Source organism: Haemaphysalis longicornis, unplaced genomic scaffold, assembly GCF_048455015.1.
Source record: "Haemaphysalis longicornis isolate Haplotype H1 unplaced genomic scaffold, Haemaphysalis longicornis Haplotype H1 scaffold_8, whole genome shotgun sequence".
In the NCBI taxonomy this organism is placed as follows: domain Eukaryota; kingdom Metazoa; phylum Arthropoda; class Arachnida; order Ixodida; family Ixodidae; genus Haemaphysalis; species Haemaphysalis longicornis.
Window position 1 is genome coordinate 74734681 of NW_027526445.1, and position 19584 is coordinate 74754264.

General features: G+C 49.6%; 1 protein-coding gene across 1 annotated transcript in view; it reads right to left on the reverse strand.

Annotated features, from left to right (window-relative positions):
* The window catches only part of LOC144148782 (uncharacterized), a gene marked incomplete in the record, with an annotated part of 154819 nt that overhangs the window by 18262 nt on the left and 116973 nt on the right, over positions 1-19584 (reverse strand). The window contains 2 exon segments of the mRNA XM_077680293.1: positions 5274-5468; positions 11515-11604. Coding sequence (XP_077536419.1) covers positions 5274-5468; positions 11515-11604 — 285 coding nt within the window.

Genomic DNA, 19584 nt, shown 5'->3' on the forward strand with positions numbered 1-19584 from the left:
AAATCACGAAAACCGAAAAAACCGAAAAACCCGATAAAAAATATTTGTTCGACAGCAGCTTGTGCGACACGTGCTTTCAGATTCGTATGTTCAGATACGAAAGTTCCTTTTGTGATAGAGTCACAGATGGCTTGCTCACGCATGCATCCCCTCCGAAGTAGCGCGTGTCCCTGTGCCTCTCGTCGTCCCTCGTTTTACGTTTTGCGCTTTGAACGGTCTTGCAATGGAATACCAACTTGCCCAGAAATCCGCCTTAACCTCTTAAAACCTGGCGCATTTTAAAATTCGCTGTATGCTAGTGCCCCAGGTACCGGATGTCGACGAGGCGCGCAATCTGGACGGAGTTAAATGTTCTTACACTGCAGACAGGGTTAATGTCGTGAATTATACCGGTGCACTGAAATTAATCTGAAAACGGGTGTTAGAGTAAGCATAAGATAAATGAAGTTCCCGTCTAATTATGCCGCCCAACTCTAACACAAAGTATTACTGCACAATTTTCTGCAACAAATATTTTTAGTACCGCCAAAAATGTTCCGCAGAATAAGCGTTGCACCGGTAGGTAACTTAATATCACGTTTGTAAACATTCCTTCTGCGAATGTGCAATAGCCCTTAGCGTACATTTGAACATGGTGACGTCCTGTTTATCATTTCACAATACTTGTGCAGCATTGGGAAGCCTACAGCGGGCATAGGTCCCCAGGAAGGGCGCTGAGGACGGTGCACGTGAGACGCAGATGCAATGGCGACCGCCACGTACGCCGCGCTCACATAGTCTGCTTCCAGTACGAGAAAACAAGAGTAGGAGGCCCCTGTACTATTTTTGTCTGCGCAGGGTTGGCCGCTAGTCTGGCATTTCGCGGTTTCTATCGCGTGGCACGTAGCTAGTGAAGCAAGTTAAGTGATTCTGAGTTGGGATAATTAACCTTCGCAAATACGATTACGCTACAAGCACACAAGCAGGCATTGCAGGCATCGAGAGGCAGGGAGAATAAGCGTTTATTGAATCGTATATGTGGTTCTCGCGCGCTGCCTTATTTACATGATTCGGTGCAATTACTGTCTGACCGAGTAATTCGCATACATCATTCGTGACGGCCTATGCAGGTTAAATCGCGTTAGCTTCCAGCAAGCGTTTGGCGCAGCTGCCAGCTCTGATGTTTATTACGACGCCCCGAAGCTACGTCGCCAGCAGGACCCCAATGGGCAGCCTATGCTCAACTGGACGTTGGTTCCGTATAGCTGCCATATATGGTTTACCATCGTAACCAAAGGAAAGGAAGCTGTAGGCACTCGGCCCCGGTATGCCTGCTGGATTGCAACCATTACATATATTGGCGGCACACATGACGAACTCCGCCGTGGCAGTTGCTGACAAGCTTTAAATCATGCTGCATCAAATCCGACCCATATCCATGACGTTGAACTTCCGACAGGAAAACTGCAGCAGTTCGAGCGATTCGGCAGTGACAACAGCAAGCAAAATGTGCCTGGTTGCGGGAATTTCGACAGCGAATAGATACAATTACTTTGTTTGCACACCTGAAGCGGAGGAATTAAAGACCCCAGTTGGCCTTGCGCCATTAACATCCAGCCATCACCACCACTAATAAAGACAGTGATTCGCCTGAATCAATACGTCACTTTAGTCCGAACGCGCCATTTCTCTGGGCTGAAATGCTGAGAACCAGTCGAGGCGACTTCGCTGGCCGTGACTGCACAACAGCCCCCAGCGATGCACCGCAGTTCCGGTGACAAGGGTCAGCGGGGCCAGCCGAGCGGAACAGCGACCAATACGAGGAACGCCTCTCCATTTCTGGTTCGCCTCGATGGAAACGAAACGTGAAGCAACAGAGAAAGCAAGACAGAGAGAGGGAGAAAAAAAAAAGATAAGTGAAGAGGCTATTCCGATGGTCGATGCATCTTCGCGGAGCAGACGACGCTCTTGAGGATCGTCGGCTTGCGGTGGAGGGGCGGGGTGACGCCCAGTTGAAAAGCGAGATTGTTTCGTTCCCAGGATGGACGCGCGGAAGAAACGAAAGTAGACCGCGAACCTGCCCTGCATGCCTATACAAAAGAGTTCTTTTCTCATTTCGAGAAAGCGAATCGGCTTCGCTTGGTACTTCTTATTTGTGAACCTTTGCTGCTTCATTTTGCTTCTTTTGGGCGGGGGGTATTCCGTAGCGTCGTCTGCGTCCTCTCCCGAACGAATGGATCCGATCCGTTTGGCCTACAGAAAGGGGCTTGTATACACATATAGCGAACATGCATTGTTGGTTGCCGTCTGCAAGTTCTGAGGGACACTGATCGTCTCGTTGGAATCATCTGCTGCTTCTGGAGAGCCCCAACTCATTTCTGCGGGGAATGTGCTATTGACCGCCGGGCTCCGGATGTGAACTCCCAGAAGCATACGCGCATGCAGATGGACGTGTGTGTACCGTAAGTGTCTAGGGAGGAAACGAGGCTATTACGCTCGCCTCGACGGCAGGCAGTAGAGCTGTCCCGATTGTTTTCACTGCTATTGTGCTCGCAGAAAGTTTTTTTACTCGGTTTTTCAGCACTGGTTTCTCTTGCCGTCATTCAGGCGTATCGCGTGGCGTGCAGTGAGGAATGATTTTGAATGAAAAGGAATAGTGTGGTAACCGTCACAGGATGTTTTTCTCGCACATAGGAACAACTAGAGCTCTCCCCGAAGCCTTGAAACGTTATGTGGTCAGGGGCTCAGGCCGTTCTGTAAGTCTGTATGCTGAGGGAACTTATCAGCAAAATGAAATATTTTCTATTCCTCTGTGTCCCACATTTTTTTTTTTCTATTTCTATTACCACGCGCTATTTCTCTATGGAGCCTGGTATATGTGACTAGTAGCGCACCAGAACCTCTGCCGAGTACATGGTTGCCTACTGGCACTGTTTCTTCGCGACACACCAAATTCATTTTTTGAGTGAGCGACTCCAAACAAAACAGCGAAAACAGAAACATTAAATAATTTGTGATCCTTACTTCTCGTGTTGTAATCTGCCATCATCCCCCCCCCCCCCCAATTAGTCAAACAAATGAAGCAAATAGGGGTTGCACTTTTTCATCAAGTGTCCACCAACTGCTAGAATGCCAGCTTTGCATTTATGCTCCCCGTAAAATTTCTGGTTCACTTCGGACGATCGTTACACGCGTCTTATCAAAAGTGCGAACCGCTCTCGCTTAATGCAATTCTATATGCGAGAAATGTTATGGCGCAGCCATGACATCAGCGCCCGTATTTCTTTTGTGTTTTTATTGCTAAGCCCCGCTTGTTCGCACTGCTCTAATTTGTTCAAGATCATGAACCAAAAAACCCGCACTAGACACCTGGGATTGCATAAGTCCTTGTGGGAATACACACTTAAAAGAGCGGAAAGGATTGTACGGAACCCGGCAGACAAGGAAAAATTGTCTGGGATAGCGTGGACAGCTCCCGTCGAAGCCTGGAATCTTTTTTTGCTATCACAAATGATTGAGCTCAATAACAAATCACAAGTACCATTTTCTTCATTTACTGGTTCAGCGTATACCCGTCTCCGCGCTCCTGATTTTGCTGCCTCCAGTGAAAGGGGCGTTGAAGTGCTGGTGATTTTCTTGGTGAACTTAGAACGTTAGTTCTTTGCTCAAATTACGGCTTACGTGCTCGCCAGTCCCCGAAAGCATGAAATGCAAGGAGAGCAACCACGTGAAAGTTAAAACCTGTCTATAACGCGTAAAATTAGCAATACAGCATGAATAGAGCCCACATTGATGCTCCATGGTCCCTCACGCTTCTACAGAATACATACAAACTAGAAGCGACAAAAATACGCTTGTGTGTTTAAAGGCACTGCGACGATGTTAGTGTTTCGTTTCGCTGAAAGCTAAAAAAAATATGCTGTTCTCCCTTTAAACGGCCGTTCGCGAATTGCGTAAACATCGCCGATGAAAGGGGAATACCCGCGGCGTGGGCCGATTCTGCGAGGCGGCTTTGTGTACGGCCTCAAGAGAAGCTGTCAAAGATGTTGGCACTTCCTCAAGAAGGGTCCATAACGTTGGTAATGAAATGAACTTCCCCGGAGGTTTTACTACGTCCGCATTTGCGGGAAAGTTAAACGGCGGCGGTGCGAGGAAATGTTTGTGAGCGGGTCGCACTTGCTGTGAACGAGTCCACGAAATTTCGCTAGATGTCTCTCGATTGATGTTTTGTGACTAGTGAACGGCTTACGCAGCAACGTGATACCGGGAATACGCTCCTGGCGCCGGAGTTTCCAACTCATGACCTGGCAGAACAAACAGTATGTCTTTTGGCGTTCTTCCAAGTTTCTGTCCCCGCAGTCTCAGCTTCCTCATTGTCTGTTCTTCTTTATTTTGTAATTTTTTTTGTACGTAATACCGCCTAAGTAGCCTTTGACGCTGTTACGAGGTTTAAGGTTTGATGTTAGGCTGTCTTGCCCATGTTTTTGGCAGGGACAAAAGTAGAAGGGTGTCTGTGTTACCATAGTATTTTAAGTGGACGTCCAAGACCGGGGTCACTGAAATTAGTCTGCCGGGTTCCAACTTCGCGCTTGACACAACCTGCTCCTACCTGCCACTTTAAACCTGAAACATGAATTTAAAACATTACGGTCATTATACTCTTAAAATGGTTTCGCCATCGCCGTCACTAAAAGCTCGGAGTGTTCATGATTTCCACGTTAACCCCGTTAGCCTGCTGACGTTCACTTACTGAAGTGAACGTCAGCAGGCGTGTATCAGAGTTTAGCATTCACCAGTTTCCTCTTGGGGGATAGCCGTCCCTATCCACAATGAGGATTAACGCCGTCGTCCCCATCATTATCATCACCTCCACCGTCATCATCATCAACAACAACCTACTGAGGGGCACTGCAGAGGCCTGTCCCATTGACCTCTAACGGCTCCTGTCATGCGCTGTCGAGTCCTTTCTTTGCCCCCGAATTACCTCATTTCATCCTTCCATCGTATAATTGGCCGTCCTTTTTACTAGACCCGTCTATTAGTATCCACTATGTTACACTCTTGTCCACTGGTTGCCATTTCAGCGACCTACATGACCTGCCCAAGTCCATATTTTTCTTTATTCGAACTATGTGATATCATCTACTCGAGTTTGTTCCCTGATTCAGGAAGCTCGTTTCCTGTCTCTTATCATTCATCGGAATCCGCAACAATAATGGCATGTTGAGCGATAGGTGAACACTTGTAGCGGGACAGCCGCCAGGGCAACAAGCGTGAGGATAGTAGTGGTATACCTTCTGGTCGCCGAAGCGCATCTGTCTGCGGGCGTTCCTCGAGACGTTCATCCGGCACAGGAACAGCCTGGTGTCGGGCGCGTGGTGCAGCACTCCGAGAGGGTTGGGACTCCGCATGAGCTCAGCCTGGATTGCCTGGTGGTCCTGCTTCTCGATGATGTCGTACACGCTGTCCCCGTGGATCAGGAGGTCCTCCTGGCGGTGAAAAAGGGCACGAGACGTGCGCAGGGTTAGGGCTGCGTTCCAATTCGCGGACAGCTTGGTAGACAGCCTACGACGCAGTCTAACTAGACGTCTAAAGGAATAAAATTGGAATGGCGCCGCGGTCGCAAACGCTACACCAGCGCAGACGACAGCGTCGTAACAGACATGTTGATATTTGCAAGCCGCAAGTTTCGTAACTCATATTACCGTTGCTACTACAAACGTTACGTAATTTAAAAATAAAAAAAATCATCTTTATCACTAGTAAACTATGCTAAATATTTCAATAAAATAACACGTGCTTTTGTTTCAACATTAATACGTAAAAACTGGCGCTGGCGCCACTTATTAGTTTAGACTGGAAGGTAGCCTGCATCGTTGCTGACTTCGATGCTGTCTCCTCGACGCAGTCTTCGTTCACTGCTTCGTTCGAATTGGAACGGGGCAGACTGACCGCGAAGACGGCAACGAAGCTGTCTAAACGGTAAATTGGAACGCACCCTAGGAAACCAACACAGTGCGTAACGTCACATAAGTATGGATTACCACGCACACTGGCGTTGTCGAAGAAGCCTTTTCCAAACTGCGCCTCCACGTACGCGAATATTGAACACATCCTTTTCCCCTGTCCATGTGCCGAACAGTCACCAAATTACCCTAACCCTCATCCTCCCAATTGACGGGTGTGGTTGTCGTCGGTGCCTCTCCTTCACCAGTCGACCATGGTTCTTCCAGCGGTAGAATACCAATAGGCCTTAGTCTGACTGCGCATAAAATCCTTCTCCCTCACTTGTTCGACTATGCCTGTCAGTGTTCGTCTCTTGGGTGACTGGCTTGTAACTTCGCTTAAGTCCATGCTCAAACGTATGTCACCACATTTGTTTGGTTCATTGGTCGCACTGCTTGCACCCTCACAGCAAGAAGTCAGGCACTTGCCTAATTGCTGGTCGGTACTGAAGGCGTGCTGGAAAAGACCTGGAAGTTGGAATGTGCACGATCACGTTAGTACCTGCTGCTATTTCTCATTCGTAATATTGCGCGGATACGGCACCGGTGTGAGCCTTCCAGCCTTTAACTTAATAACGAGCCGATGTCATAAGGGTCTTTCAAAACCTGGTGCTACAAATGCCCGGACGGAATAGCTTTGGGTCACTAACTACCAAATACTTCCAGCGTGAGTAATCACTGCCTACGTATGCGCTAGAGTGGTCATACACCAACGTAAGTAATAATAAAACATGGTCCCCGAGACAAACCTAGATAAGGAAATAATGATAAGTGGCGGCTAGTGAGACACACGTACCCCTATCCTGCGATACGCGCATATACTCGCTTTCTGTGAGCCCGCATAGCACTGCCCATGATTTTATCTCGCATGACTCCCTTTGTCGTTCGGTCCGGTCGCGAACCCGCATGTAGGTCGCTTATCAGTTGTTAACTCAATTATACGATCTGTGCTCCCGCCCATCGCGGCGTTGGAGAAACGTTCGCTGTCCATAGCTGTGCGTGCACGCACACTCTTTGGTAGCCTTGGCTGGCAGCTTGCCCGCACTGCGTAATTAGCACTCGTGGGCTCATTACGAGCTCGGTAAGATTGTTTTGGCTTCCCTGGCGTCTGGCTCGGGTGTGGGTGCAGGGGAGTCAAACGAGAAAGGATGAAACGACTAGTTTTTTTTGTTTTGTTTCTTCGCAAGAACATGGAAGTTTTTCTCTCCACATTTCTTAAGGCGTCGCCGACGGCGTGGGAGTGGATGCGGCAAATAAGCGTTGCTACCAACGCTTGCAGGCGAGGTTTTTGTACCAAGACGGTGGTTTGCACGGAACAAACCGCGTTTCGCTGGTGAAATAAACAAATGGAAAATGCGCAAACCTTTTTCTAGGCCACAGAGCGACGAGGTTGTACTACTCCGGCCTTGTATTTTTTCCAATTAGTTATGACTTATGAATTGGTGGTTGTAGACAATCTGAATTCTTTCCTTCGCTTCTGGGGTTTTCTCCTTCCCCTTTCCATCGCAGCGCCCGAACAAGGTCATTTGCTCCGGAAATTAATGACCGTTACATCCCTGAGTCAGTGTGAACCATTGACACCTGTCGGGGCGAGGGTTGCCTGCGGCGTTATACGCGGCACGCAGCGTCGCGTGCCAAGTTCCCACGGCGCATATTCAGATGTTTGTCGGTCGCTAGTCATTTGAAGAACCGGGCAATGGCGCATTAACTATTTTATGACGTTTTTAATGCAAAAATTATATCGCAGTAACTTTGTAACCTGTAACCTTGTCTTCACCACCGACTCCCCTTTTGCTGGCTTCCTGAGTGCCTTTCTTGATACTGATCTAATCTGTTATCGTGCACCGCAAATTCAAAACTACCATCACTTCACATATCGTTGAAGAAATAGTTGTACCAAATATTTGGCCCCGTACACACTAATTTCATCGTGCATGTAGGAAGATCTGACTTGCAGAACAGTAGGCAATCGCAGATATCTCGGTTTTTGCAGCACGAATACGTCATTAATTTCATCCCACATGACTACAACAAGCGATTGTACAGCGGAGAGGGCCTACGAGCACGCAGAATACAGCCTCCTGGTTGAGCATGATTCGTACCGCTGGACATCTTGTAGCTCTCGTTATTAAATGCTTAAAATTGGCGGATATGTTGAGTGGAATGCGCGAAAACGGCAAATTCGGCGAAGCCCCAGTAGCTGAATAGTCTGCGCAGTGCTAGAGCAACGTCGGAGCGCCGACGCGCGGGCCTCGGAGAAGGAAAGCGCCGTGTGAAAAGCAGAGACGTCGCGGGGCGACCTCTAGTTCTGGGGACGGACGGTTGGTAAAGGCGCGAAAAAGGAAGCCAAGGTGTTGCAAAAGCGACGGCATTTGCAGCAAGCAAGGGTGCCGAGGAAAACAAACCAAAGGAAGTCAAGGTGCCTCGACAAAGTGCGAAATACGGCAACGGATTGTTGTAATAACAACTTCCAGCCATTCCTAAATTCAGCTTAGCGCTAAACGAAGGCGGCGCGGCCGTCTGGGTACTTTAAATTGACAGGCAGCGCATTTTTATGGAGTACATGCTCTCTTTCCAAATGCAAAGACCCCACTTCAAACATCTTGCACCGAAAGGGTTTTCCCAATAGCGCTGTATAAGGTTTGAAAGCGTTATTGATAGATTTACCAGCCTTAGTATGCTGCCACGCCATTGTCGGCAGCAATGATAGTGGGCCTTGTTGCAACATTCTTTCAAGTGAAGGAAAGTTTGACATCCATCTAAATGCAGCCGTACGGCTACAAAGAAAAGCTATACACTTTCGCAGAATCTTCGCAGTTGAAGAAAAATTCGTCCTGGTCCAGGATTCAACCCGTGACCACAGCTTAACCGGAGCAGTCGCTCTACCAACTGAGCTAACCAGGAGGCTAATCGTTTGTAGCGCGAGAGCGAATTGATCGGCAACTTGAAGTAAAGGACAGGTGTTAATCGACCATATTTAGGGGAATTCCCCAAGGTGGAGTAAGCTTCTGCGAAGGAAAGTTTTACATCCACCAAACTACGGCTGCATAGGTTACGGTTACATTTAGGTGGATGTCAACTTCACTTCGCAGAAACTTACTCCACCTTGGGGAATTCCCCTAAATATGGTTGATTCCTTCAAGAGCAGTAGAGATGAAAAAAAGTATTTGAAACTTCTGGCCAGTGGAAGAATAATAAAATTCAAAACGTTGGGCGATTTTTGCTCAAGCATTAGAACCGACGGATCTGTTTGTGTACGTACGGTATAGTGTCTCGTTAAGAGACTATATAGGGCCACCTGTCACATTTCAAAAAAATTGCCGCAAAATAAATCGATTCCCGCTAATTTATTTAGAAATTATTTGTGGTTACACTTAAGTAAAATGATGGCTTTCGTATGAGCTAGAGCACATGCACAGCACAAAACTCGTTGGCTGGCCTTCTAAACCTGGAGGCACTACGGTGCACATCAACCAGTTTTAGTTGTAGTGGAAAGAAACCTTTCGCCGAAATCACGCGCCGTCGTGGGCGCGGCCATACCAGCGATCGACGACCCATGCCTGCTTGGCTTGGCTCACCACACGGCTTCCCAAACAGCAGCGGCCGATGACAAATAATTGTGAATTCCATGGGAAGCCAAAGGCTTCCTAGCGATCGGCCACCTTTCGATACATTAGGTTAAATATTAATTGGGCGCCAAGTAAGCGTCGACCGTATCTAGCGTCACACATAAGGCACACCGGAGGACAAGCTTCAGCCAAGCTATAAAAGCGGGCAGCGGCCCATCCTGCCTGCCGCGTTTCACTCACGTAGATTGGGGGTAAACAGGCAACATCGCAGCAAAAAGTAGTTACCAAACGGGTTGCAACATTGCATAACGGAACAAGGCCCATATAAACTAGGCTGCAGTGTATTTGAAAATGCATGCGAGACTATATTGGTACACGTTCTTTAGGCATTGGTCATTTGTGGGTCCTAACGCAGGAGTTTCGGTGGTTTACTTGCGTTGTGTTTGTAATCTGAGCTAGTTTTGTAAGGACAAGTGAAACGCGCCTGCCAGGCACAGGACGGCCGTCTTGCTGAAGAGCGGCTTGCCGACACTGCAGTGCCAGATTTCTCTCTACTGTATATTAGCATTGAACTTTATGTTACGCACATCACGATAGAGAGACAGAGAGAGATATAGCGCGCGAGAAAGAGAGAGAGAAAGAGAGAAAGAAAGAGAGAAAGAGTGAGAACGTGATTGGCGCTCGTAACGATGATAAGTCACGGTAATGGATCAACTGCGCAGTCAAACGGGTGCGATTGAAAACCGCGCCAATCTAGGCGTAAGAGATGCTTCTCAAGGGCGATACAGCCCAATTAATTCCTCCTTCACGTCGCCTTTAACGCTGATGCCTAAAGCGGAATCGGCGACAAGGTTTCGGCACTTACGCGGCGTCGCGGCCGTGTCGCGAGATCAGGAGACCGCCTGCAGCGATGCATCAGCCACGCCCCCTTCGTTTTGCTGCCGTGACAGTGCCGTCCCGTGAAGGCTTCCCAGGGAGCGTGTCGCATAGTCCCCGGGGCTTAGCTGTAAGTACATGCCATGGCCTCTGCTGCGTCTATAACGGTTGGAAATGGCTATGGCATCACCTTGCGTGAAATAGGTGGACAGGCGGGCATTCCTGCTTGCGCATCGCGCGAACTTTTGCCTGCAAAGCTTCACTTATGAGCAAATTTTTCTTTCCCACCCAGCCTCCCATACTGCCACGCAGGACTGAAGGGTACGTCACCAGTTAGGCGTAATTACTCTATTTCTTCCTTCCGTGTGGCCGACATTAGAGAAGGAAGAACTAGAAACGTTCAAGCACAACCTTATCGTGTGTGTGTTGTGTGTTTCAGTCAGAAGGCAACAACAAGGGCAAGAGAGAAGAGCGTGATGAAACCATAAAAAAAGGCACGACCGACAGCAGAATCTCTATAAACGGACCCTGCAGGCAGAGAGAACATGTTCAGATCATCAGAAGTTTAGGTGAAAAGTAAACCTCAAAAGTTCAACACGACCACGACCACAAGAGTTAAACAGGACCTAAGCCGCTCTTAGCGAATGGACAGCATTTAAAACTATGACCGAAAGTGCCGCAAAACTGCTACTTTTTAAGGCTATATTCTTTCAACTCACCTATATTCTTTCAACTCACTTAGGGCCCAAAACAAAGCAGGCCAATCGGTTTGTTCAATGTGTTACCCGCAATTTTTTTAAATAACTTCCTTCATCGCATCTGGGAATCTGGGTGTTTTGCAAGGCCTCGTCTGCACGTGGAACGCTCCGGACCTGCTGGACTGCTCCGTTTATGAGGTGTGCACAAGGTATCGGTTCCGTTTAGAGGGAATATTTTTGTTTTTATACTTCAGGGCGCGTTTGCCCGTACGTATAAGGTCCCGCCTCCGAGGGTTTCGACCCCCCACCCCCGTTTTGATTACTTTGACGACTTGGGCATTTTTACACGTGCTTGCACGCAGGTCGGCGTTAATGAGCAGAACTTACCATAGAATGACCCAGGTACTCGGCCGCGTTGTCGGAGATGTACAGCAGCTTGCCATTCTGGGTCATCATCATCAGGAAGCCGCTCATCGCCTGCGAAGGAATTGGAGATCAGAGGGAAGTAAATAAGTACGCGAAAAATGAAGCAGCGCGGATGCTTTAGGCAGCCAGTAAAAGCTCTCCATCAAGTTAATTCGAAAATGGCGCCATGCAGGCCGATGAACATGTGCTCGTACAGCTTTGCATTGATGTTCCCGTCAGGTTCTATAAATTTGTTGACACAAATCCCCTGATGATATAAAAATACGGTGAGAATCACTTCATTGAGAGAAGCCTCCCGCCTGAATATGTTTCAGTTATAGTGACCCGTAATGTCCCGACTGCATGCTTGCTATATTTCCGGAGAGCTCTGATTGCGACACCGCGTTTCGTCTCCCGCGATTGCTGTAAACGCTAGCCGATGGGATTTACCGCATGGAGTTCGGTCTTTGTCCGTGAGAATTATGGTCACCCCTTCCGACACTACAGTTATTTCTTTAAAATTGTTTGAACAGTTCCAAACGACATACCCTGGAGCGGCACTAGATACTGCGAGCTTCGATGGCGGTCTTGGCGTACATTTCTGATCAGGTGTCTTGTATATTAGTGACTATTCGACTGACCGGCCGGCGGTATGTATTTGGATTCTTCACATCCAGTCCTAGAACTGGCATCCATTAAGTACCTGCTGTATTGGACGCACATTTGATACCATCTGACGTTTGCATCGGGCTTTTAATGTCGACTGGTACACGCCCTTATTTATAGGTAACTATAGTTCACTATGGGCTGACAAGCACTGCATGAACTTGCAATCACATCAACGGTGTCTGCAGTGGTGTTCGACATAAGCCAGAGATTCGAGTACCAGCCAATGACACTGGCGTTCGCTTGCGCTAATAAGCGGAACGTTATCGAGGACTTCATGCACATGTCCTCGAGATGCGGTAATTTCGAATTTCATTTTTTGGGATTCGCAAATAACTCGATTTGGTTCGTTCAGAACAAATCAGCTATTTTCTTTCCATAGCACCTGTCGAATCGTCGCGCCCACGCCGTCGATTGATTGTGAAGTCTAACGCGCCGAAGCTACAACTGATCTATGAGGCGCACTATAGTGGAGGTCTCCGGATTAATGTTGACCACGTGGAGTCTTTAACGAGCACCGAAATCTCGAAATCTTGACACTCGCGTTTTCACTTTTCGCCTCCATCAGAAAAGCAGTCACCGTGGCGGGGATCGAGCTCAACGTCGTTGGGCTCAGCAGATCGACGCCTTAGGTACTCAACCACCGCGGCGGCGAACACGCCGTCAACGATGCGGACAACGTTAACCACCGTGTAGTGAGAGGATACAATGCTTCTCGTCTCCATGACCGATGTTCTTTGCGCGTACCCTAGTAGATGGGGTTGAAAGTAAACAGCGAAGTGTACAACGTTTGCCTCGGAAACAGCTCATGTTCAACGCGGATACGTTCCATCGCAAGCGCGGTTATCGTAACGCGCGATCAACCACACGGCGCCGATTGCTATCTCCGTTGCCCGCAGGAACAAAGAAATGTTGTGGACGTACGAGAACAACTACAAACGAAACACCTATTGGGTTTAGAAGTATTCATCCATCTCTAGCAGCTTCCGTCCGCCTTGCGCGCGCGCGCGCTAATGCGTGTAAAGTCCGGCTCTGGGAGCGCGCAGCCTGAGTCAGGCATGCGCGAGGCTCGACTATTATTGCTTTCTAAACTCGCCGCCGTTTTCTGCCAGCAGCTACAGCGGGGCCGAAATGAGTTCCGGCACGCGGAATACGCCGTCGTTGTTTTTCGCTCGTCGAAAGCCTACCGAGGCTTGAGAGCAGCAACCGGAGTTAGGAGTGAGAAATTAGTCACCGACGATCTTGCTACCGGAGCGAGGAACATTTTGCCTATATCGGGAAGGCAATTTATGCTACTGCGTTGGGCACTACGAGGGCGCTTGTGCGGTTGCGGTTTTAGGAAAAGGGGCGCACTGGAGCTTTTACGTGCGTTGTTCCCCCGAGCCTTATCCGTATGTTGTACGCCCCAGCGAGTCTCTCGGAAAAAGCGTAACCAGGAAAAAACCGCATAGAGTCGCGCTTAGATGTGCGTCACACCACCAATCAATGGTTTTTGCACGAAAGAAAATCACAAGCAAAGCGCATGCTTGTTGGCTTCAACGACGCTGGAGGCAGAACAGTCGTCGGAGTTGTTTCCTGTGTACCTCTGTGAAAGGCACACATCCAATTATCGGCTTGGGAAAAAAATGACCTCCTTGAATAGCTTCTTTTAAACCTTCAGGCGATGAATATCGGGCGGCTGAGCACACGTGCAAATCCCTATACCGCTGGCAGCTCAATTTCGTCACCTACAAGGCGCGTGAGTGACATGTTAATTGAGGAGCCGGACCGGTCGCCGTCGAGACGTGTAAAGTGCCGTCGGCGTGCTCACTAGCGCGGAACGCTACGTGGTGAGGCGTGCCTCATGACGTCTCAATGCGGAACCGCATGGCAGAGAGCGACGCGGGGACTCTCGCCGCGTATTCTTTCTGCGTTGTTCAAAGCTAAATCGAAGCCTGGAAGGATTGTATACGTGATAAAAAAGCAAGGCATTTAAAAATGTATACGTTCGATGAATAAATGTTTCCAATGGTACGGAGGAAATATCAAAAAGTAGAGACCAACGCATGCCTAAAAAAAACAAAAACAAAAATGTTTACTGCCGTTTCGAAAGGAGGGCCAGTGACGACTCCAGTTCAAGCGTCAGTAAACATTTTTGTTTTTGTTTTCCTTCAGTCGAAACGTGCGTAAACCTTTATGTTTTTTCGTTTTTGAGACCGTCGACGTCCGCGTAACCGAGTGAGCGAACGAAGCAGCGAAAACTGAAAGAAAACGAGGGTGAGCGCTTGGCGAAAGTGTGATGGGGATGGCGGCCCGTGCGGCTACGTCGTCACCTCTCACTGCCTCCACATCACAATTTCACCATGCATCGCTGCCAAGGAGCAACACCACATGCAAGGAGCGCCCTCCCCCTGGCACTTTCCCCTGACGCTGCTTAATTCGCCACCCATCTGAAGTACGTGACAATCCGAGGAAGGTTCAAACACGATTTGCAACAGGCTCTCTGGCCGCAGTTCATTTCAGCAAGACTTTGTTGCGGTTGGAGAATGAAATAAAGGGAGAATTTTGGGTGGAGTCCTTCTTTGAGGGCCCCAGAAGATTGTGTCCCGGCCCAGGCCCTGCCCATCAGCTGGCGCTGGTCTTCCAAGGCCTCGCTGGCCAGAGTCGCCTCCCATGTTTCTAGTGAATGAAATGTATTGTTCTCGGTTTGCCATATAACTCGGCAGTTCCATAAGGTGTGGGAAACCGGCGGCTTTTTCGTTACATTCAGAACAGTCCTCACTGAATCTGTCTGGGAACTTATGCACCAGCCTTTATTTGTGAGGGAATGTGTTTTTTTTGTATTCTTCTCGCTGTTTGTGCATCGTGGGTCGTGGCGACGCGCTGAGACCTTACAGCAGAGTAGCGCACCCCCGTTCGTTCGCTGATCACGCGCTATGCGACGCGACCGAGACGACTTCAGTTCACGCTCTGCTCAAATTTTGCATTAGGGAATGTAGTAGACGTAAGTGCATTCTTTTCTCTGTTTTGTTGCTCCTCTTAGCAGCCTTGCCTTCCTATTTAAAGCCCCTAAACCCCGTCCTTCGCTTGGCGTCGGCGTACTGTATCAGTTATGTTACTTGCCAGCCAGCCCCCGTTCTTTGCTTCACTCTACATCGCTTCCACGTTTTTAGTTAGAAGTCATAATTCGGGTGCTGCAGGTGCTTGTGCCGGCGCCGTTTTCAGTAGGAGAGATTGCGTTGCTGTCCGGGCACGGCTTTTGCGGACCCTAGCCGAAGGAGCACCTTCGGCAGCCTGACCAAGGAAGGCTCTATTAACGGTATATTCAATGGCAGATCTTCTTGTACAATTTTATGGTCCTTTTTTATGTATTTTATCAGTGCTTAACGGCCTGGCGAACCCAAAACAGCAGTTTTAATACTTCAGCACGCTATAATGAATTGCATTGAACGGCCTGAAAATCATCCGTTTTGGTTTCCCGCGCTTACAACCCGGATGTGCGGGTGCGATAGAATCACGGAATGGCGTCACCAGTTTTGTGTGGCCGGAGGAGGCATTGTTTCAACCACCCCGCCGCAGGAGCTGAGCGGATGAGCTACCTGAATGCATTAGGCCTAGCATTGCGGCGGAAATTTCATGACCGCTTCCAATATAAACCCGCTAGCGGCTTGTGTTGCGGTTATGGGCTTCATTATCGGTTCTTTTCCCGCGTGTGGAGCTTTATTTTTGATAAGAGTGTCTTTGTGGGCAGCAGTTATGCCTCTAGCTCTGGCGACGTGTATCACTTGGTGAAAGCGCAAGCGGCCAATCGCAGCTCAAGGGGCCGCGCGAGTGAAGTGACGTCACGAGTTTCTGACGATCGTTGGAGGCAGACGGCTACATCACTTCTTTCCCCTCCCACGGAGGGATGTCACGCTGATGTCCATTTGCTGCGCACCGCTCTGCCTGCTGTTCCGTCGGCGCGATATATCAGATCAAATTGAAGTATGTTCCACGCATCGCAGGCCGCTCATATTTCAGCCAGGGTGTTTTGTTGCGTAAAGGAAGCGAACTGTGTAATGATATTAGAACCGGAAATTGGAGTCAGTAGTCCTTTAAGAATAAATACGAGAGCATTTACTCTCCCCATGAACAGGAGGCTCGCCCAGATGCGCACGCCTCGCACCACCTACAGAATCCAGCAACACTGCGTGGCTCACATGCATTTCGCACATGCTCTACCATGCTCTACGTTTGTACCTCCTGAATGGGCCCGTCTGCTCGCTTTAAAAGTAGCACCTCTATGTTCCTCATTTTCAGCGTTTCGTTTTTTTTTCTGCAAACGCGGCCCTGAATTTGCTCCACCCTCTATAATAACGCGTAAAACCAATGACGCCACGCGTCGACAAACGGGTGTACGGGTGCGTCGGCAGAGGTGCGAACACAGCGCCATCCCACCCAATTCCCGGCTGGCTGGAAGCTCGGCTTGGCGGCGGTGGCCTGCACGTAACTGGTTTTGGAGGCACGTTATTATACTGCCGACCAGCAATTTGTGCCTTAGGGCGAGGCACCTGTCCAGTGTATCGGGCATTCTGCAACTAGTACCAACCCGACGAATACCACCACTTCTTCCCCCCACCATATACCCATTGCGTGCAAGGCGAAGTTTCGATCTCGGGCAAAATAATCGGGAGCCGCCGTGTCTTTAAGCGACCACCCAATCCTGCCGCTATGTAAGGCACTGGGCTATGGAACAGAAAGTCTGTCTTGCACCAACTAGCCGGAAGCACCGTGTCTTCCGGCGGACAACCACTTCTTGCAACCGCACGAGGTACCCGTGCCGTTGACGGGCACTATGGCTCTCACGCAAATACTTGGGTACCGCTTCGTCTTCGGGGTAACCACCCTATCGTTACCTACCTCCGGGCTCTAGTGCTGTGCGAGCTGCAGTCTGGCGCAAGCACCAACTTCTCGGAAGCCGCCGTGCCTTCCGGAGGAGCACTTAATCGTGCCTCAGCGCAAATATGCCGTGCCGTGCGATCTACCGGAAGTATGGGTTTTTCACCAAATCGTCAGTAGCCTCCATGTATTCTGGCGGACCGCCCAGTCATGGCCCAACGCCACGCACCAGTGATTTGCTACGGGCAGTCTGGTTCGTTCGTGTCTCGCAAAGTTATCGCTCACTGCCGCGTTTTCGTGATGTTCTCCAATGATTCCCATGTGCAGGCACCAGTACTTTGCGACAGGAAGTCAGGGTCACGCGGCAAGTAGTCGGTAGCTGTTGTGTCTTCCGAAAAACCAACCAACACTGCACCAGCACGAGACACCCGTCACGCGTGATAGGGAGTCTACACCTCGCGCCAGCTCTCCGGTAGCTTCCATGTCTTACTGCGGAAGACGCAATCCTGCCCCAGTGCCAGATACTCGTGATACGTGGTGGAGAGGCTTTAGTGCGGGAAAACTCACCGGTAGCCGCCGTGTTTCGGGCGGACCACCCATCCTGGCCCAGTGCTGGGCATAAGTACTGTTCGACGAGGGGTTCTAGCACTTGCTCAAAGTGGTCCTTAGCTGCCGCGTGGTTGAGAGGACCGACCAATTCCGCGGCAGCGCCAGGCACCAGTGTGTCATGACAGGCAGTCTGTCTCGCGTGGAAACTCGCCGCAGCTCTCCTGTCTTCGGGTGGACAACCCAATCTTGTCACGCACCGTGCTGCGCGATGGGGAATCTGACTTTATCGCAAAAATACTGTAGCGGCAGTGTCTTCGGGCAGACCACCAAATAACGCCGCAATGCCAGGCACCCGTGCTGTATGAGTGTGATCTGGGTGTTGGGAAAAGTCGTCGGTAGCTGCCATATTTTCAGGCGGACCATACTGTCCAAGTGCCAGGCGCCCGTGTCTCTCAGCAGGGAGACTGGCTCTCACGCAATCTCGTCACTTACCATTGTGTCTGGGCAAACCATCTACCCCTGGCCCAATGTCAGGCATGCACGCTGAGTCTGGCACTCGCACAAATTCGTCATTCACCACCGTGTCTATGCAGCCCATAAAAGCCTGCCCCACGACCGTGCATCCGTGCTATGCAACAGGGAGTCTTGTTCCCGTGCAAACTCAGTTGTCCCTGTACTGCGGGCAAACTATCCCATCGCGATCCAGTCCAAGGTATTCGTAGTGTTCAATGGGAAGTCCTGCTCTCGCGCGAACTTAATGGTAGCCGCCGTGCCTAGGGACGAACCACTCAATTACGGCCCAGTGCCAGGAATATGTGCTGTGCGAAGGAAACTCGTTGGCTATCCTTCTGTCTGGGCCAACACCTAATCTTGCTTAAGGGCAAAGCACTAGTGCTGTGCGACGGGGAGTATGGTTAGCGCCCGAACTCGTCGATTAAGCCGGCGTACAAGTCACACACCAAACTTGTGCGCTAGACCACCTGTACTTCGTGATATCTCACTGGTGGCCGCCGACTTTCAGATAGACCACTTGTTCCGTCTTTGTCCGCCCGGGCGGCATCGTGCCATGGCATGCAATGGGGCCATACTCGTGCACTGCACTACCATGTGATACACCGTGCTTCCTGCTCTCGTTAAGACACGGAGACACGGGGCTCACTTGACGGGTTGGAGACGAAGTCGGGGCCAGTACTACCACGGACAAGACGGACTACCGACCACAATGCCGCCTAGTGAACTCGAAGTCCGTCCTGTTTTTCCACAGAGTAATACTACTTCGGGTGTTCAAAAAGTGTTAGGACTAGGCCAGTGTTGCATTTGAGTCGCATACTCCTATGTGAATCATTTGGCTCTTGTTATGTTTGCTTTATGTTGCGCTACTCAGCACAATCCATAGCTTTTCTCCATAAATGTTCCCCGAGTGCTTCCACGAGAATTTTGTCGCGTATATTTCTTCGCTGGTTGCGACTACGGGACACGTGTAAGAACCTGCTTATTGTACTATCACTTGGGCACACGATAGAAACAGGCGCTTTTCATAGGCTGTACGCCGTGTACACACCATTAGTTGAGAGAGAGAAAATAACATTTCCCAGCATCAAGAACTGACAGAGTAGCCTGTAAATTTTAGTTTGATCGCTTCTCGAGTGCAAGCCTTCGTCTTGTATTCAAAGGAAGTTCGCATCTAGGATAGAGCAATGGCGCGAAGTTGAAAAATGTTCTCTGCTTGGTGCTGTGTACTTTCCTTTTAATATTTGCTAGTTTTTAGGCAAAGAAAGGTAGTGAGGAGGTCGAAAATGTATACCGACAGTGCGTATGTAATGGATCAAGGGGAAAACCACACGATGGGAACAATCCTATTTCTGTGTCGTCTAAATTTATTCCCCCCCCCCCTCATTTCATGCCTCCTTTTCGGGCGGTGGAAGATGTACGCCGCAGCTTACACGAGGAGGAAGGTGCCATACGCCAAAAAAAAGGGGG